Source organism: Eretmochelys imbricata, chromosome 1, assembly GCF_965152235.1.
Source record: "Eretmochelys imbricata isolate rEreImb1 chromosome 1, rEreImb1.hap1, whole genome shotgun sequence".
Classification (NCBI taxonomy): Eukaryota; Metazoa; Chordata; order Testudines; family Cheloniidae; genus Eretmochelys; species Eretmochelys imbricata.
Window position 1 is genome coordinate 131,326,774 of NC_135572.1, and position 20,836 is coordinate 131,347,609.

Genomic DNA, 20,836 nt, shown 5'->3' on the forward strand with positions numbered 1-20,836 from the left:
TTGTTTAAATTTCATAGAACAACTATAGGAAGGAAAGTAGGCAGGTAGGTAGATAGGCAGACAGACAGACATAAAGAAAGAAATTATGGCTCTCATCCTGCAAACACTTAAGCAAGCATGTAACTATATTCACAAGCATTGTCCTATTGACCTCAGTGAGATTACTCATGTACTTAAAGTATGTGCATAAATGTTTGCATGTGCAAAGTGTTTTCAGCATCAGAGGCTGAAATATTTTTATTAAACACTTTGTCATAAAATGTTTGTTATTTCAAAACATAATTGCTTTAGTGCTAATAATGATGTTATTTAGAGGGAAGGTGGTGTGCTTTATTTTTTTGTCCTTTATTAATGTTAGGTGGTATCCTGAGTGAATGGGTTGCACATTTGAGCAAACCATGGGGTTGACAGAGTATGTTAGCAAGCTGTATTAGGGAACTGCTGAAAGAGGGGAGTTAAGTTTCCACAGAGAACCCTAACTGTGCATTTGGCGGTTTTCAAAAGTTTGAGTTTTGCTCTATGTTTTGCGAGGGAATGACATACCACCAAGCAACCAACTGTAACTCTCAATTAATTAAGTTGCCACTGATTATAATAATAATGTTGGTCAAATCCTGAAGTCTCCAGTCTGTATTGAAGAAAATTTCCCATCCATTTCAACAGTATTTCTGCCTAAGTGGGTGTGAGTGTCTACCCAGCCAGACACAGTGCAGAACTGGCAACACATTGAGTACCTCAAGATTTCACCCCTTTTTTTGTTTTTGTTAAAAGTCAACAACCCATGTAAAATTATAACATCAGCTTTAACACAGGAAACACAGAATCTTGAAATCAGGTCCTTTTCTGTGACTATGAAAATCTCATGTGTTTGCTATTAATTTTAGATCTACAAACACAAAAGAAACACTGAATGCATCTGATGAAGTGAGCTGTAGCTCACGAAAGCTTATGCTCAAAGAAATGTGTTAGTCTCTAAGGTGCCACAAGTCCTCCTTTTCTTTTTGTGAATACAGACTAACACGGCTGCTACTCTGAAACACAAAAAAGTCAACTCATCCTTAAAATGAAATTCAGTATGGCCATGGAAAGAAAATTCTAAACATTCCGAAGCAATGTTAAGAACAATGGAAACTGACTTCCAGAAGCTGGACGGTAAAAGTCAGAAGACATTATGCCAAATCTGCATGTGAAAAAAAATGGTTTACTGAAAATAATTTTTATTTTGAGATCTGTTCTTTTCGAAAAAAAAAAATGTAAATTGGCCTTCCCTTGCCTCTGCTGCTTCACTAGCCCCTCCTTTAGGTTCACACAATGCTCGCTTTGTGATTATTATGCAATTTTGTCATGTACATTTTGGAAATCATGGATTCCAGGGATTTTTCTTTTTTTTTTTAATGCTCTCAACATTTCGTGATTTTAGTGGATGTCCAGATGTGATGGAAAAATCTGTTGCACCATTTGCACTACGAACCTTGAGTTCTGTCAAATAAAAACCTGAGGCTGCATGGAAGGCTAAGAAAGAGCAGGAGCCCACAAACAGCACTGTGGTGACATAAAAACAGACCAATGAACTCTTAGGGTATGTATATACTGCGAGGAAACACTCATGGCTGGCTTGTGTCAGCTGACTCAAGCTCTCAGAGCTTGGGCTGTGGCGCTAAAAAATTGCAGTATAGACATTTGGGGTCTGGCACCTGGCAGGAAAGGTGGGTCTCGGAGTCCAAGCTCCAGCCCAAGTCCGAGCACCTACAAGACTATTTTTAGTCCCTTAGTGTGAGCCTGAGTCAGTTGACACAGGCTCTGAGAGTCATTTTCACATTTTGGGTTGCTTTTTTTTTTTGCTGTGTAGATGTACCCTTAGTGACAGATTTCACTACTCCCTTCCCTAATAGGTTAAAGAACAGACTATTTCAAAATACCGTGGAGAGTTAAAGTTTGAAACAAAACAAAAACATGGCTATAATTTAGACGATCCTGTGTTCAAATATGTTAACCGTTACCACAGCAAAAGCCCAGTTCTAGTTGTTTGCAGTGAAATGGGAAAATAGTTTATTTGAGGTGCAACATCTGGAACACAAATACAATACCTGTGATATCTAACTCTTTTTTATGATGAATTTTTATTATTTCTGAGCTTTTCATGATCCTCTCACAACTTTTCTTCCACAGCGGATAAATAAAAACAATGATCAATTATTGTTTCAGAATGGTTAGGGGGTCATGACCCCCTTGATCCTACTGTTAAACCTCCACAAAGATTGTTTCTATCACAGAAGCTCATGTTTGCTCTCCCCCACGCCCGCCCCCTGGCCATTACTAGACAATCTCCTAGATATTCTTATTCCCTTTGCCTCAAATAAATTCCTTCAGTACTTCCTTTCTGGTACTTTCATAATTGCACAACACAACTTTTAGCCACATTTATCTTAAAAACAAAACAAAACAAAAAACCCCCACCACACTGAACATTTCAGTTATTAAAGTAGTCAGAGAATATATTGCACATATATTTTGTATATCAATACACCACATTACAAATTTTAAATCTCTGTTTATCTAATAAATAGTTATCTGGAAAGATTACTTTCACATGATGCCAACTTCAAATTCTGAGTTAAGGATAAGCAAAAGCAAAAAAAGAAAAAAAATGCACTATGATATACAAAGAGTAAAACATTTGTCTTTTTCCTTTCTAATAAAGAACCTTTAAAAATGAAATATCAGGACTATCAGCTCCTCACTTCTTGTTCTAAATGGAGGTTACAGCCTTGTGTGACATCGCTATTGAGATTGTTCAAAGCTTAGACCCACTCCTGCACACACTCAGTCATACAAGTAGTCCTTATGCATGCAACAACTGTCCAATGTGTACTACTCACACAAGAGCTACTTGCATGAACAAGATATTTGGGGACAGATTGGGGACTCCTTGTCAGTTGTTTATCAAAGAGAGAGAAATAAGGTCTGGTATTCACATTCTCCCACATGTATAAAAGAAACATGAGATTGATTTTATTATACACACAAACACACACACACACACACAGACCTTCAGTCATCAGCTTCAGTCATCATAAAAACAAACCATATTACTGTTCCTTTTGCTTCACAGTTCACCTTGAATGTTCAAGGGTCAAGTGTCTTTCCAGTACATACAGTAGCTAACAATAAGTTAAATAAATTGCAATATGAACAATTATGATTTACTAACACAATTCACATATGTGCTAACCAAAGATATGACCAGACTTATTTCAGTTTAGATTCCTCACTATATCTGAATACAATTTAGATTTCAAGTCAGAACTCTGAAATACATAAAAATTGTAAGAGAATTACAGTAAAATAGTATCACAAGTGGATTACACAAAGAAGTTTCAAGCAATATAATAAATTTAGCACGAGGAACACAAAAGTGATCCCAGTGGACTGTAAAGTAAGAAATTAATTCTTACTTCTTTTTATTCTCATGTTTAATTGTAAATTATATTTCTAAATTTGTGTCTCTTTTTCATTTTTGCTCCAGCAAAGTCACAAACAGGCACATCAAGAGAGTCATTAGGGAGCTAATTTGCCAAAAAAAGTGGCAGAGCTCAGTTGGCATTCTGCTCAATGGAGTACATTCCTAAAATGGTGAAATGACTGTTGAGTACCTAACTCTCTAGGCACTACACTGAAGAATCATCATCAACAGCGTTATTCACTTATTGATCCACTCCTGCCCATGTAAATAAGGGGCTTCAATCTCAGCACTTGTCATATTAAACAACAAATTAAAACAAAATCAAAATGTAGTCTGAATTGTTTATTGCTGACTTTTCAGCTAATTCAATCCCTACCTTTTCTGGAGGAGGAGGAGGGTGAAATCTCTTTGCACAAACTAAAAACGCATCAGGCTGTGGCTTGCTGTTCTTCACATCTGGGTCATCTCCCAACACAATATGATGAAATAGATTAAAGAAGTCTTTGTGTTTGCTTGTTTTTATCTGAAATGTCACTCCAGCTGAGCTAGTGGCAATAGCTATAGGTACATTGTGTTGGTGTAGATGGCGGATCAGCTTTTCAACCCCTGAAAGACAAATTAACATGTATTTTAATATTCATATCCTATTTATGGTACTACAGGCTGTATCATAATGAAGTCGTTTTACTGAATATAATAAGGATTCATTTGTCCTCAGTCATTCTTGAAAGGAATTTTTATTAAGGTTGTCTCCACTGCAACCAGAGGTGTAATTACAGCACATGTAGACATACCTGAGCTATCTTCGATCTAGCTAATTTGAATAACAATAGCAGCAAAGCCAAAGCAGCATGGGCAGCACCACGGGCTGAGGAAGATTGCCAGGGACCCTGTGAACTTACTTTTGCGGCTAGCCCTTGCTGTCGAGGCTTCACTGCTATTGTTATTTGAGCTAGCCATGGTTTGTCTGCACACGCTGAAGTCACACCTCACATGGCAAAACAAACTCTAAGCATGAAATATTTTTACTCAACAGAAAAATCAAAGTGTGTTTACCAAGGTAACAGCAGATAATTATTCTTGAATCAAATGCTGATTTTTTCCCAAAGCTACCAGACTCAATTCCCCTTGTCTTAGCTACACAAGTTAGAACGGAGGGAGGTATTTCAGCCATCAATGAGCTGGATACAGTTCCTTGATTCTGCATAATTGATTAGCATGAATTAGAGAAGCCTGGAAGGCTGCTCTAACTTATACTGGCAGTGTAAAATCCCTGAAGGACCTCACATCAGTGGAAAATCAGGGTAGCAGAGCTGCAACATATCTTCTATAGTGGGTATAAGCATGAACAAAAGGCCAGAGTAATGGTCTGATATCCTCAAAGAAGAAGAATTACAAGCCAAGTAGTTTCTAGTTTCTTCACTTTTATAGACGGAAGGAAAAGTAACATGACAAAATGTGTTGTTGTGCTGACATCATTAAACTACGTTCCATTTTAACTGTTAGACCTATCGTGATTTACTCAACCAATAAAAGACAGAATAATGTGGTTTGCCAAGTCTTCCCAACCAACAAAGATGCAAAACAAGGCTACAATGCGCTTAACAGATTCAAATTAAGTAATAAAAATAATATTTACATTTACAATATTTATTTACATTTACAATATTTACATTTTCTAAATTGCTGCACAAAATTGATTGATGCAAGTCCTACCTGTTCAAATAGCTAAATCCGAGACTTATTAAGATTTTGATTACAATACTGCAATTTGATACATATTCATATAGCCCCTACTAAATTATCCTAAGAAGCTATACAAACAAATTGTAGGATGTTAGTCACCAAGGTTTAAACCCAGATCAGAGAAAAATTAGATTTCTAGCATAAATGGTTGCAGTTTCATCAGTTTCAATGGAGATTTTTCCCATTCACTCCAGAAGAAAATTTGGCCCACGTAGTATTAAGAGTCAGTCAGCATGGATTCACCAAGGGTAAGTCATGCCTGACTAACCTAACTGCCTTCTATGATGAGATAACTGGCTCTGTGGATGAGGGGAAAGCAGTGGACGTGTTATTCCTTGACTTTAGCAAAGCTTTAGATATGGTCTCCCACAGTATTCTTGCCAGCAAGTAAAAGAAGTATGGGCTGGATGAATCGACTATAAGGTGGATAGAAAGCTGGTTAGATCATCGGGTTTAGAGAGTAGTGATCAATGGCTCCATGTCTAGTTGGCAGCCGGTATCAAGCAGAGTGCCCAAGGGTCGGTCCTGGGGCCAGTTTTGTTCAATATCTTCATTAATGATCTGGAGGATGGCGTGGATGACACGAAACTGGGAGGAGTGGTAGATACGCTGGAAGGTAGGGATAGGATACAGAGGGCCCTAGACAAATTAGAGGATTGGGCCAAAAGAAATCTGATGAGGTTCAACAAGGACAAGTGCAGAGTTCTGCACTTAAAAGGACGTAAGAATTCCATGCACCGCTACAGACTAGGGACCGAATGGCTAGGCAGCAGTTCTGCAGAAAAGGACCTAGGGGTTACAGTGGACGAGAAGCTGGATATGAGTCAACAGTGTGCCCTTGTTGCCAAGAAGGCTAATGGCATTATGGGATGTATAAGTAGGGGCACTGCCAGCAGATCAAGGGACATGATCATTCCCCTCTATTTGGCATTAGTGAAGCCTCATCTGGAGTACTGTGTTCAGTTTCGGGCCCCACACTACCAGAAGGATGTGGAAAAACTGGAAAGACTCCAGCGAAGGGCAACAAAAATGATTAGGGAGCTGGAGCACATGATTTATGAGGCGAGACTGAGGGAACTGGGATTATTTAGTCTGCAAAAGAGAAGAATGAGGGGGGATTTAATAGCTGCTTTCAACTACCTGAAATGGGGTTCCAAAAAGGATGGATCTAGACTGTTCTCAGTGGTAGCAGATGACAGAATGAGGAGGAATGGTCTCAAGTTTCAGTGGGGGAGATTTAGGTTGGACATTAGGAAAAACTTTTTCACTCAGAGTGTGGTGAAGCACTGGAATGGGTTACCTAGGGAAGTGGTGGAATCTCCTTCCTTAGAGGTTTTTAAGCCCTGGCTGGGATGATTTAATTGGGGATTCATTGCTTTGAGCAGGAGGTTGGACTAGCTCACCTCCTGAGGTCCCTTCCAACCCTCAATGATAGTCTAGGATTCTATCATTCTAAGAAATGTACTCCAAAATGATAAATGAAACACAGGGGAATTGTTTATAATATGCACTACTGAACAGAGGAGGAAAAAATGAGTTCTCTAGACACACTTTTGTGATGACTCCCAGACTTTGACTCCCTCAGGGAACTGATGGATAGGATCCCCTGGGGGAATAACATGAGGGAGAAAGGAATCCAGGAGAGCTGGCTGTATTTCAAGGAATCCCTATTGAGAATACAGGGACAAACCATCCCAATGTGTCGAAAGAATAGTAAATATGGCAGACGACCACCTTAGCTTAACGGTGAAATCCTTGCGGATCTTAAATATAAAAAAGAAGCTTACAAGAAGTGGAAGATTGGACAAATGAACAGGGAAGAGTATAAATATATTGCTCGGGCATGAAGGAATGAAATCAGGAGGGCCAAATCACACCTGGAGCTGCAGCTAGCAAGAGATGTTAAGAGTAACAAGAAAGTATGTTGGCAACAAGAAGAAAGTCAAGGAAAGTGTGGGCCCCTTACTGAATGAGGGAGGCAACCTAGTGACAGAGGATGTGGAAAAAGCTAATGTACTCAATGCTTTCTTTGCCTCTGTCTTCACGAACAAGGTCAGCTCCCAGACTGCTGCGCTGGGCAACGCAGCATGGGCAGTAGGTGGCCAGCCCTCTGTGGAGAAAGAGGTGGTTAGGGACTATTTAGAAAAGCTGGACGTGCACAAGTCCATGGGGCCGGATGCGTTGCATCCGAGAGTGCTAAAGGAATTGGCGGCTGTGATTGCAGAGCCATTGGCCATTATCTTTGAAAAATAGTGGCGAACGGGGGAAGTCCCGGATGACTGGAAAAAGGCTAATGTAGTGCCAATCTTTAAAAAAGGGAAGAAGGAGGATCCTGGGAACTACAGACCAGTCAGCCTCACCTCAGTCCCCGGAAAAATCATGGAGCAGGTCCTCAAGGAATCTATCCTGAAGCACTTACACGAGAGGAAAGTGATCAGGAACAGTCAGCATGGATTCACCAAGAGAAGGTCATTTCTGACTAATCTAATCGCCTTCTGTGATGAGATTACTGGTTCTGTGGATGAAGGGAAAGCAGTGGATGTATTGTTTCTTGACTTTAGCAAAGCTTTTGACACGGTCTCCCACAGTATTCTTGTCAGCAAGTTAAAGAAGTATGGGCTGGATGAATGCACTATAAGGTGGGTAGAAAGTTGGCTAGATTGTCGGGCTCAACGGGTAGTGATCAATGGCTCCATGTCTAGTTGGCAGCCGGTATCAAGTGGAGTGCCCCAAGGGTCGGTCCTGGGGCCGGTTTTGTTCAATATCTTCATAAATGATCTGGAGGATGGTGTGGATTGCAACCTCAGCAAATTTGCGGATGATACTAAACTAGGAGGAGTGATAGATACGGTGGCAGGTAGGGATAGGATACAGAGGGACCTAGACAAATTGGAGGATTGGGCCAAAAGAAATCTGATGAGGTTCAACAAGGATAAGTGCAGGGTCCTGCACTTAGGACGGAAGAATCCAATGCACCGCTACAGACTAGGGACCGAATGGCTAGGCAGCAGTTCTGCGGAAAAAAAGACCTAGGGGTTACAGTGGACGAGAAGCTGGATATGAGTCAACAGTGTGCCCTTGTTGCCAAGAAGGCCAATGGCATTTTGGGGTGTATAAGTAGGGGCATAGGCAGCAGATCGAGGGACGTGATCGTTCCCCTCTATTTGACATTGGTGAGGCCTCATCTGGAGTACTGTGTCCAGTTTTGGGCCCCACACTATGAGAAGGGTGTTTATAAATTGGAGAGAGTCCAGTGAAGGGCAACAAAAATTATTAGGGATCTGGAACACATGACTTATGAGGAGAGGCTGAGGGAACTGGGATTGTTTAGTCTGCAGAAGAGAAGAATGAGGGGGGATTTGATAGCTGCTTTCAACTACCTGAGAGGTGGTTCCAAAGAGGATGGTTCTAGACTATTCTCAGTGGTAGAAGATGACAGGACAAGGAGTAATGGTCTCAAGTTGCAGTGGGGGAGGTTTAGGTTGGATATTAGGAAAAACTTTTTCACTAGGAGGGTGGTGAAGCACTGGAATGCGTTCCCTAGGGAGGTGGTGGAATCTCCTTCCTTAGAAGTTTTTAAGGTCAGGCTTGACAAAGCCCTGGCTGGGATGATTTAATTGGGGATTGGTCCGGCTTTGAGCAGGGGGTTGGACTAGATGAGCTCCTGAGGTCCCTTTCAACCCTGATATTCTATGATTCTATGTCATGTATTCACTGTCACAAAATCTAGACAATTCAGCAAAACCCATTCAGCATTATGGGGAATTAACATTAATAGTATGTATGCAAGTGTATATACGGTAAAAGATGTGCTATCCAGCCGTTTGCCAACCAGAAAGCTCTATAAAGTGGCATTTCTAATCTTCATAGAAAGTCCAGTTTATTGTCCGGTTGGTGCAGGGCCGGCAGGCTCCCTACCTGGCTCTGCATGGCTCCTTGGAAGCGGAAACACATCCCTGCTGCTCCTAGGCAGAGGAATGGCCACAAGGGGTTTGGAGTGCAGGGGGAGGAGGGGTGCAGGAGGGGGTGCAGGGTGCAGGCTCTTGGAGGGAGTTTGGGTGCAGGAGGGGCCTCAGGATGAGTTTTGGGGTGGCAGATATGGGGGGGGGCGCTCACCTCGGGCAACTCCCCGCAAGCGGTGACCTGTCCCGGTTACTCCTAGGCAGACCTGTGGCAGGCTGCTCTGCACACTGCCCCTGCCCCGAGCACTGCCCCTGCAGCTCCCATTGGCTGCGGTTCTCATCCTCACACCCCCACCACACCCAAACTCTTTCCCTCTTAGCTAACCAACATTTTTCACTTACTCGCATCCCCCCATTCCTCCAACATGCCAGATAAAAAAAGCTTTTACTGTATGTATGTATATAAACAATACATGGCTAAACGATACATGTATAACATTTATGTACACATGTGGAAGTGATGTCCATATAATAACTTGCACAACAATAGAATTAATCATTCAATTCTAATAGACTCATTTGCCCTCTCCCCACTAATCCAACTCTAACAGAACTTATTCTACATTTCAAAACTATTAGCATCTTCAAATAGTCACTATTTTTAAAAAGAGAGAGAGACAAAGAAGAAAATAAAATAAACCCATTAGAATCTCCATGTCCAGTCTCTCCTCCCCGCAGAAAACAAACAAACAAAAACGCCTAGAAGTCCAGGATGAACAAGATTCAATCCAAGGCCAATCACAGCTTTTCTGTATATAAAATTGCTATTTTCAATAATTTTTAGATTATGTCTCCATTCGAATTCTGTACAATTGAGCATGTGGTAAGCAAGGTGAAGGGATATGAAAAAATATTTCCAATTACAAAAAGTACACTACTCTATTAAGGTTCTTATCAACACAGGATCTGAGTACTTTCTAGTAGTTTAATTAAGCACTGTGATTAACATCTGTCACGTTTGTTTTCCCATCCTCTCCCTAAAGAGAATTCTTGAGGTGGCCCACTGTAAAAGTTCTGTCTCCTGCACAGACAATCTTTATACAAATTGTGGTGGGCCTAGTATATTAGCTCCAATTAGATGAGCCTGATGTTGTCCTTTGAGTAGATTCTCTGAGCTTGGCCAGGAACAGAAAGTTCAACTCTGGGCAGCAGTTGGCTGATGTATACAGGGTGTTTTTTTTCTGTGTGCTGAAGGAGAAAGGGGTGACTCCTTCTCTGAATGAGGTGTTCACTACATTGGACAGGAGTGGCACCACTTGCTCATGGCTCTCTTTCACAAGCCAGGAATGCCATGGTTTGGATTCACACATCTTGGCTTGAGACTCCTTTCAGATTTCAAACCTCCTGATGAGCAACGTACTGAACTCCAGGAATGCAGAGAGGTTATTGGTTGATGGGTGAAGGCAGGGTGGTTTCAGGTTGTTTGGGAACCCTTCCCAAATGTGTAAAAAAGAATTCTGTATAATACATAATATAAACAGTATATACAACTGTTTGGTATAAAGTTTTTATTGGCAGGAGTTTGGGATGGCTGCATTAATCATAACTGGCAAAGCCATGAGAGTGTTAAACAGATAATCTCAAAAGCATGCCAATAAAGTGCTTATACCACATCATCATATAGCCTGTATTTGCTAAATATTTCACAGAGGGAAAAATGAATATTTTAGTTTACAACAAAAGTATTGGTACAGTTTTAAATTAATCTTGATCCATAAAGGCAGATTATTTAATACCATGAATTCAACTACACCACATGCTCACGGTAAGAAAAATAATATTAAAACACTTGGGGAAAATGCCTAATATAGCTTTACTATGCATAACAATGAGATTTTTAAGGTCCAATATCTTGGGAGCTTCCCTGGGTAGAAAAAAGTGCTGTGTATTCAACTGTTCAGCCAGAAACCTTCCCCCTTCTGGTCACTTCTCTCTCCCACGTCATGTTATGTTTCCTTTCCTTCCCATGTAATGTTTCTTCACTGCAACACTCTACAAGGGGTGAGGAAAAGTGAATTAAAGAGGTAAGTCGGGAGAATGGGAAACCTAAGAGCAAATACCTGGGAAAGATGGAAAGAGAGAGAAAAAAGAAAATGGTTGTGACACAGAGGGGAATGGAGAGAATCCAAAATTTACATTAAACTGACAATCCCATTCCAATCCCCCAAGATGCCTCGCCACCCAACTTTCTTTCTTCCCTATGACTGGAGGGATCTTCATAGGCACTTTCATGTTGAATGATCCCTTGAAAAATCCCTTTTGCTAAACAATCCCTTCTGCCCTGAATTTAGCTATGATACTCTGAGTAAGCTTCCCAGACCTGAAGAAGAGCTCTCTGTAAACTTGAAAGCTTGTCTATCTCACCGACAGAATATAATCCAGTAAAAGATAATACCTCACCCATCTTGTCTCTCTAGCAATCCCAATTCTGTTTCCTAACCTGAGGTAAGTGACAGACACAGAGAGATGCTGAGACACAGAGGGAGGGAGTAAAAGATAAACTGAGGGACAGAGTAGGAAAATGGAAGGGATGACAGGCAGAGGAAATTGAAAAGTTAATGGTAGGAAAAATCCTGAAAAATTTTGCAAGAGTGAGTTCCTGGGTGGTGATATTCATGTGATAAGTTGCATTTATAATAAAACTCTGACCATCTATACTTTGTCTACTAATTCTTCTTCACCAGGAATAACCAGGCCCTGAGCAGCTTTAAAACAGACTTTTTTTTGTTAAAATAAACTTGCCAGCAGTACATTTCCTCCACTTCTCCAAAAAAAGTGGAATATCTTCTCCAAATGTATACTTACCTGAGGCCCATGTTGGTACACACATAGGCCAGAGACCCATTTAAATTCAGATATCTTGTGACCTACCTAGGCTAGAAATGGGTCTTCATAGTGTTGGAAAGATACATACAGTCCTTGTATTTTTCTAGCTTCATTCTGCAAATACCAATACACTAAACTAACCTTTCAGTCACTGTGTCTTAAAATTACAAAAAAGAAAGCAAAAAACGTGACAGTTTTGCCATCAACTCCCATTTATTCCCACCTTGGCTGACATTTTAGGTAATGGATAATTACAGGGCAGAGGGCATGACAACTCAAGTTTGATTGTAGAGGAGCAATGGAAGCTTTTTCTCACTTCAGCTGCTATGTGCATACTCAATCAGGTAGACAATATTTGCTGTTTGTGCCTATATTATTCCCCCACCATACAAACACTCGCAACCATTTATGATGCAATATTAAGAGATCTGACATTTTGTTTGTAGCATTTTGTTACAACATGCCATTTACAGCCATCTGAGACATTTTTTGGCAATCTATAAAAACAACAGTCCTGCCTGCAATACATCCCCTCCTGCCCTCATGCCCCACAAGTAGCCACATGCCCAGAAATTTCGAGGAACTGGAATTCCTCTTACTGTTAGTAAAGTGTCTATATTAGCAAACAGTCAATCAACTAATCCATCCATCTGGAAACTCAGTTAATCTGTAGATGTGCCTCTCCACAGATTTTTTTCTGTGTTCTCCAGAATCCAGCCAGTCAGTTAATAGCTTCATTGTTTTTGAAGACAGCCTTTACTATGCAAATGAATTGACCTTTCTCTTGTTACATTTCTAAACAGAAATAAAAGCATGAACAGAAGTGTAAACTTCCTCCTTTAAAATCAATGAAGAATTAATGTAAAAGCCTAGTTGTGTTCGTTTAAATGCCTACATTAACAAAAAAAAAAAAGTAGCACCCCTTCCTCTGAAAAATGTCATATTGTTTTCTCACTGAAATGCAATTATAAATACAAATTAACTTTTGATTCTGAAAACGTATGTGAAGTCCGAGCCACCACTACACTAATGTGAGAAAACAGATATTTAAATTGCTTCTTATGTTATAACCAGAAGTTTTACTTCAAATGAGATTTAATGTAAATAACCTATAGCATTTTACAAGTAGAAGAATTTTTCTTGTAAAGAAATACGTCCAATGACTTTGCAGTTTTTAGTTCTGCCCCTATCCCATATGTCCTACCTATCAAAGGGCTAATTTTCCCCAATTTGTGACCTCTTCAAGTGGCTTATTTTCTTCAATCCCATGGCATCTGTTTCAGCTCAGCAGTCAGAGGCTATGTGTACTCAGTTTTCAATAGAGTTAGTTGGCTAAGGAAAAGCACTGTTGTGGAAAGGTTTCAGAGTAGCAGCATGTTAGTCTGTATCAGTAAAAACAATGAGAAGTCCTTTTGGCACCTTAGAGACTAACTAATAAATTTTAGTCTCTAAGGTGCCATGAGGACTCTGCATTGTATTTGTTGTGGAAAGGTTACCTCTTCAGGGTTCTCTCTCAAACTCCCCTAGGGTAGATGTTATGGTATGATCCCCCCCCCACCCTTTGCATTTTGACTTTTCTAGTTCTAAGGGAGCCTGATACTGCTAGATCAGAGGTTCTCAAACTGTGGTCCGTTGACCACCAGTGGTCCCCAAGCTCCATTCAGGTGGTCCGCGGGTAGTTTCCTCTAAGGTGCGTGCCTGTGCGGCTGCACATGAGATAATGAAGGGCCACCCACCTCATTAGTGGAGCTGTGCAGGCGTGGCTCCACTAATTAGGTGCCTGGACCCTGGAGAAGACGCACATGTAAGGTGAGGTGGTGGCCTTCTAAGGAATAGGGGGTAGGTGGGAGGGGGCAGTGGGGTGAGAAGAGGGGGTGGGGGGAATTTGGGATGTGCAAGGCTGCGGCAGCCAGAGAAACAAGCAACTTTCCCCAACTCCAGAGCTAGTTACTGGGGAGATACGGCCCTCCTTCCCAGCCCCAGCTCAGGGGTTTCCGTGACGGGGTGGAGCAGAGAGGGAGAGACCCCATTCCTTTCCAGCCCTGCTTGGTGGCTGTTGCGGCAGGGGAGACACCCCTCATTCCCAGCCCCAGATCAGGGGTTGCCATGACGGGGGAGAGAGGGAGAGACTCCCTTCCTTCCCAGCCCAGCTCGGTGGTTGCCACAGTGGGAGAGACCCCCCTTCTTCCCAGCCCCAGCTCGGGGGCTGCTACGGCAGGGGAGAGAGGTCACATCCATCGCATTAGAAAGATAAGACTACTGATATTAAAATGTGAATTGTGTTCTTTTATTTGTAGAACAAAACAAGTTAATTATTATTAAGTTTTTTTTATACAGCACTTTTATCCAAAGTGCCTTACAATATTTAGCTAACGGTACAAACAACGTTTGGAAAGATCATTAAGTGGTCCGCGAAAAAAAAAGTTTGAAAACCACTGTGCTAGATCATAGCTATCTATGTATAGCTACCTTATTTGTATAGGTTACTTTATTTGTTTTTTAATAACTGGTTAGCATACTAGACTCCACACCCAAGAATGCTGGTAGGGTCCAAAAATAATACATTAGGAAAAAACAGCTACACTTTTTTTTTTAAAAAGTGTGCTGTGTATCCAAGTGCAGCTGTAAATTAGTTTGTGCTCCTGACACTGTAACAGTGGAAAAAATTATGCTAACAGAAATTTTCACCACTCTTATTTTTCCTTCAGGATGTTTTACAAAAGATCCAGATCAACAAAATCCATTTTTATATGAATCAGTTAACACTGGGTGATTATTTACAAGGTACTACCATATTCAAGTAACAGTGCAAGTATTACATTGATTCAGCCATAGAATACTTTACTGGGAAGATACAACTTTTTGGTATCTTTCTTGTATTATTATCTTGTAGAAAAAGTTAAAACAAGTGCCAAATGGGAAATTAAATTATATTAAAACTATAAGAAGCCTCCCACCAAACTATGCATAATTGACATTATGTTCCCATTTACGCTGATCTTCAAATCAAACCTGGAAATTTCTTATTAACAAATTACAGTAATGCCAAAAACAAATAAACTAATCAGAAACCCTACTACCACCAAATCACACGATGAAAATTCATGTGAACTCATGATCTTTAATCTCTAATTTAGGGGCTCAGCATCTGCTCTCCTCCTGCTAAATTCTTTCTATTTCCTCCATGTCCTAAGTGACACAGCCAGATGCTTGAAGCACCTTCAGGAGATGGCCTTTGCATGCATCCAGATTCATCCGAACCCCAGGTCTGGTCATCCTTCAGAGACTGGCTTATGTATTCATCCTGATGTAACAGCCAGTTAAAAAAATATCGTCAGTAAAACCAGGTTTATTTAACTAAGACGACAGTGAGAGAAATAAATGAAAGTTAAGCAGAACATCTTCCAACAGACCTTTTGCCCATCTTTAGCCAATCCACTCTACACAAATAGGCTTCAGAATTCAGATCTAGGCTATTATATTATTTATTTACCACACAGGTGAGAAAGAAAGCAAAATGTCTGAAAGCAGGTATTACAATTTCATTTGTAATCAACAATTTCAAACATTTCTACAGATGCAGCTGTACTAAACAAAACCTTGTTAGATGGACGGTAAGTGGCTATGAGAGGCAAAGTTAAGCTTGCTTTTAGAACCTTCTATGATGATATTTTACTAATTTACGTTTGTTTAAAAGAGCATGAACTACTACTGTATTTGAATATTTATCAAGCTTCCCATTACTAATCATTTTCACATTTTATTTTAAAATATTTTATTTTGAAAATAAAACTAACATTCCTTGGTATACATACACAGTAGCGATCTTACTTTAAATATTTTGTCTGTTCAGTTTTTTATATATTAGTATTCTAAAATACAACCAAATAATCAAGTATTGTAGGTAGAATTTTGGGATGCTTATTATGCTTTCTCCATCTCTTCCTCTTATGGAATGTCCTGCCTTCATTATTTAGCCAGGGATTTAAATTGAATCCCCTTTAGACACAATTTTGAAGTGACAATATATAATAATTCCAATTTGCATCAGAAGACCAGGGATCAGATCATCATAAGTTAACAGTTAGCAGGCTAAATGAAGGAAATACATAAAGACCATTCAATGCAATCCAGTTGTGCTCCTTCAAATTAACGTCCTCTATTAATCAACCATGGTGGTAGATAGAGTACCATGTATTTTACTGTGTGGTATGGCACGACACACAAACCATAATAGCAGGATGCAATATATCACAAAAGAGGAAACATTATCTGAAGGACATGTCCCATTTTACTGTTATTTTGTATCTATGAATGTACCATGTTTTCCAAATAACTGGAAAGTTTTATTGTTAATTTTTCTTGCTTCATTTTTCTCCACCCCTTTTTTTAAAATAGAAAATAACATTGTGTGTAATGGTCATGCATTGTTGACCATTGGATAGAAGTTGAAGAGCAAAATAAATAAATAAAAAAATAAAATTGTAAACTGATTTTAGTTAAGTCAGCTGAAATGGACAAGGATCAGCTTCAGATGTCAGCATCTTTAAATCCTGATTAATCACAGATGTCAATGAAATTAACAACTCTGAAATAAACAACCAACAAAAAAGACCAAACTGACAGGATGCAGGTATTGGGAGAACAGAGACTTCCTACAAGGATAGCTCAGCATTTTCATTTTGAAAGTTTAGGAAAAATATAAAATAAAACACAAAAAAGCACAGATTAAAGCAGTCTTCCCCCTTTATTCCCCTGATGCTTCTCTTCAGTCTCATTGGGTTCAGCTGAAACCTTGGTGACAATAATTAGTTCAATCAGTTGACGACCTAGGGATAGTTTGTATTGAACAAGATACTGCTACTGTGTCCTCTTTTACTTTCATTGATCACTGATGTCATACACTGAAGAAGTTCCAGAAAAAAAAGAAAACTGTTATCGCTTGGCTGGAAACAGCATGTCCCTCCCTGATTGTTCTAGGGCTCCTATGCCATTATTTTGTATGGGGCCTTTTACATGTAGTCAGTTGTCATGCTTTAAAGCCATGTGATGTCATCTACTCATTCTGCTGTAAAAACTAAGCCAAAAATTCCTGGCTCCATTTAAATCAATGGCAAACTCCCATTGCTTATCCAAAAATTGACAAGGTGGAAAGTAATTTATTCCATATTTTCTCTTTGGTCACTGCTATCTTTGCTAACTGGACACATTCAGAATGTGACACTAAAGACAGTACCAAAATTGCCAGAGAGAAGAAAAAAACAATTTCCACTTTTATTTTAATGTAAATTGAAGAAGTGTTTGGAGGAACAAGTGGTTTTGTAACTGCTAAGTACAAAGGACCTTCTGAGGAAACAGATATTCTTATCTTCTGATGTTTTTCAAAGGTTTCTTCTTGGGCCTACTCATCCAATTCTCTAATCTTTTCTAAATGTACATCAATCAGATGCTTTCTGAGCAACAATCTGCTACGAATAATATGAACTTTCCTGCAGCAGAATTCCTTAAAAATTAATGCAAATTCCAGGGACCTTTTTGAAGCTTAAGCTAAGAGACATTGGGGGAAAACTGAGAAGGTACTATTCCCTACATTAAACTTCAAAACTGAGGACAACTACTTTCTAGGTCAGAAGACCCAAATTAAACAAAAAGTTGTATCCTTTGGATGGCAAAACACTGTATGAATACCACAGCACACTATAACTCTGCACCACCTGTTCACTCCTTTGATGGGAGCCAACAGGACATTGAAATATGCAATCATATTGCTCTTTGAGCATTTCGCAATTACGAAGAAACCCAGTACTGTAGGTCTGCTGTTGGATCTCCAGTAGAAAAGCTGGACACTTGTTGAGGTCAGTGTTGCAACTGTGATATTTGGGAGTGAACATTTTCTGGAACCAGGAAGGACAATTAGAAGAAAAAAATAATCTCTCAAGGTGGGTTCAATTTTGGGCCTGTCATTCTTGACAAGTAACCCTTTAGGGTATCCAGCTGACAATCCTTTAGGACAGTGAACCCAATTCTGAGATAGTTTCAGGCAATCTGGAACATCTGGTCACACTTACAAGTACATTAACTTCCCTGTACATTTCTAAATAAGTTTTGTTATAGACAGAAAAATTACAGTGATAAAGAGACTCAAGTTATAATATGGTCTTTCAGGTTTTTTTTTGTTGTTGTTTATTTGTTTGTTTTTTTTTACTTTGTGTCAGGACAACAAATACTGTAGCATCTACCCAACTTAACCCCCCCCCCGCCCCGATCACTTAAAATAACCATTTTAAAATATTACTGCTCTTCAATTTAAAATATAAAGCACCAACTGTAGTCAATTAAAGCAAACCATTCACTAGGGAATTTTCACAGATTAAGCCAGAAATATTTTCAGATTCAGGTGAAAGGTGAAACTGAGCAACTACATGAAGCCTCAGGCTATATGCATGAAAAATGCTGAAGGCTTCACATTACCTTCAACTTGTCTGAATGTTTTATTTTCTCTCCTTGATTTCTTCTTTTTTAAAAAAAGCAAACAAAAAAGCAAACCCTTCTTTAAAACAAACAAAAATAGGTAACTTAAAATATATATAATATATACTTTAATATATACTTTGAGATGTTTATGGAATGTGGAGATGTAATTTAGTAAATATTCTATTTTACACCTCACCTATTAAATCTTTGGTTCTCCTTCCTCCTGCAATCCCTTCTGATTTTTAAAGCAATTGGAATAGTTATACAACAATCACACGACAAAAGAAGACAACTATAGCATGTGCTATTTTTCTCATATTGATGCAGTTGGGCAATATGGTATGACAGCCTGGGATTTACAACTAATAACAGCAGCTATCACAAGACTTAAGGTAGCTTCAGTTTCCATTATAACTCAGTGTTTATACATGCAAAGTTTCCAAAATATTCAACTTTTGGACTCATATGTTTTTTGCTAAATATATATTGTTTGAAGAGGGCTACACCAAAAATGGCCAAAGTTTAAAAGGTGAACTGTAGCACATGTGTAGTTCTTAATAGAGAGTCTGTACTCTGCTAGTGAGTATGGAGTACCGGAAAGACTTGGAGCTAGCCCCCACCCCTCTGGAGGGGGTGGGTGGAGCTGCGGTCTGCTCCTTAAAGGAGCAGAACATGGCTAGGGAGGGCATTCATTCTTTATATGGCTTTAACAGAACAATACATATGCTAACAAACTTAAACAAAGGCTTTGTTTAAGAGCCTAACTTTCCAGTTTTGTGGGTGAGAGAACTATAAGTGAAGACTATAATGCTAACGGCCTTAAACCAGCTGCCTCAGGAATCTGCCAAGAATTTTGCTGAAAATATGTTCCTCATCTTAGCAACGGAGCTAAGACTTATCACACAGCTGCCCAGCTTTATTCGAATGAAACTCCTTCTGATCTGACAGCTCAGGCATTGTCACTTTTGTCCAGAACAATTTACAAACTTGGAACCTAATCCTGTAAACCCCAATGATCAATCCCATTGAAGACAGTGGGACTATTTGCATGACTATGGACCATTTTTGTGGACTGGTAAGAATTTCATAGAATCATAGAATATCAGGGTTGGAAGGGACCCCTGAAGGTCATCTAGTCCAACCCCCTGCTCGAAGCAGGACCAATTCCCAGTTAAATCATCCCAGCCAGGGCTTTGTCAAGCCTGACCTTAAAAACTTCCAAGGAAGGAGATTCCACCACCTCCCTAGGCAACGCATTCCAGTGTTTCACCACCCTCTTAGTGAAAAAGTTTTTCCTAATATCCAATCTAAACCTCCCCCACTGCAACTTGAGGCCATTACTCCTCGTTCTGTCATCTGCTACCATTGAGAACAGTCTAGAGCCATCCTCTTTGGAACCCCCTTTCAGGTAGTTGAAAGCAGCTATCAAATCCCCCCTCATTCTTCTCTTCTGCAGGCTAAACAATCCCAGCTCCCTCAGCCTCTCCTCATAAGTCATGTGTTCTAGACCCCTAATCATTTTTGTTGCCCTTCGCTGGACTCTCTCCAATTTATCCACATCCTTCTTGTAGTGTGGGGCCCAAAACTGGACACAGTACTCCAGATGAGGCCTCACCAATGTCGAATAGAGGGGGACGATCACGTCCCTCGATCTGCTCGCTATGCCCCTACTTATACATCCCAAAATGCCATTGGCCTTCTTGGCAACAAGGGCACACTGCTGACTCATATCCAGCTTCTCGTCCACTGTCACCCCTAGGTCCTTTTCCGCAGAACTGCTGCCTAGCCATTCGGTCCCTAGTCTGTAGCGGTGCATTGGATTCTTCCGTCCTAAGTGCAGGACCCTGCACTTATCCTTATTGAACCTCATCAGATTTCTTTTGGCCCAATCCTCCAATTTGTCTAGGTCCTTCTGTATCCTATCCCTCCCCTCCAGCGTATCTACCACTCCTCCCAGTTTAGTATCGTCCGCAAATTTGCTGAGAGTGCAATCCACACCATCCTCCAGATCATTTATGAAGATATTAAACAAAACCGGCCCCAGGACTGACCCCTGGGGCACTCCACTTGACACCGGCTGCCAACTAGACATGGAGCCATTGATCACTACCCGTTGAGCCCGACAATCTAGCCAGCTTTCTACCCACCCTATAGTGCATTCATCCAGCCCATACTTCCTTAACTTGCTGACAAGAATACTGTGGGAGACCGTGTCAAAAGCTTTGCTAAAGTCAAGAAACAATACATCCACTGCTTTCCCTTCATCCACAGAACCAGTAATCTCATCACAGAAGGCGATTAGATTAGTCAGGCATGACCTTCCCTTGGTGAATCCATGCTGGCTGTTCCTGATCACTTTCCTCTC

General features: G+C 40.2%; 1 protein-coding gene across 1 annotated transcript in view; it reads right to left on the bottom strand.

Annotated features, from left to right (window-relative positions):
• Positions 1–20,836, bottom strand: part of PUDP (pseudouridine 5'-phosphatase) — a 144,145-nt gene that overhangs the window by 61,519 nt on the left and 61,790 nt on the right. Inside the window, exon 3 of the mRNA XM_077815440.1 lies at positions 3,840–4,069. Coding sequence (XP_077671566.1) covers positions 3,840–4,069 — 230 coding nt within the window. The remainder of the gene's footprint in view (positions 1–3,839; positions 4,070–20,836) is intronic.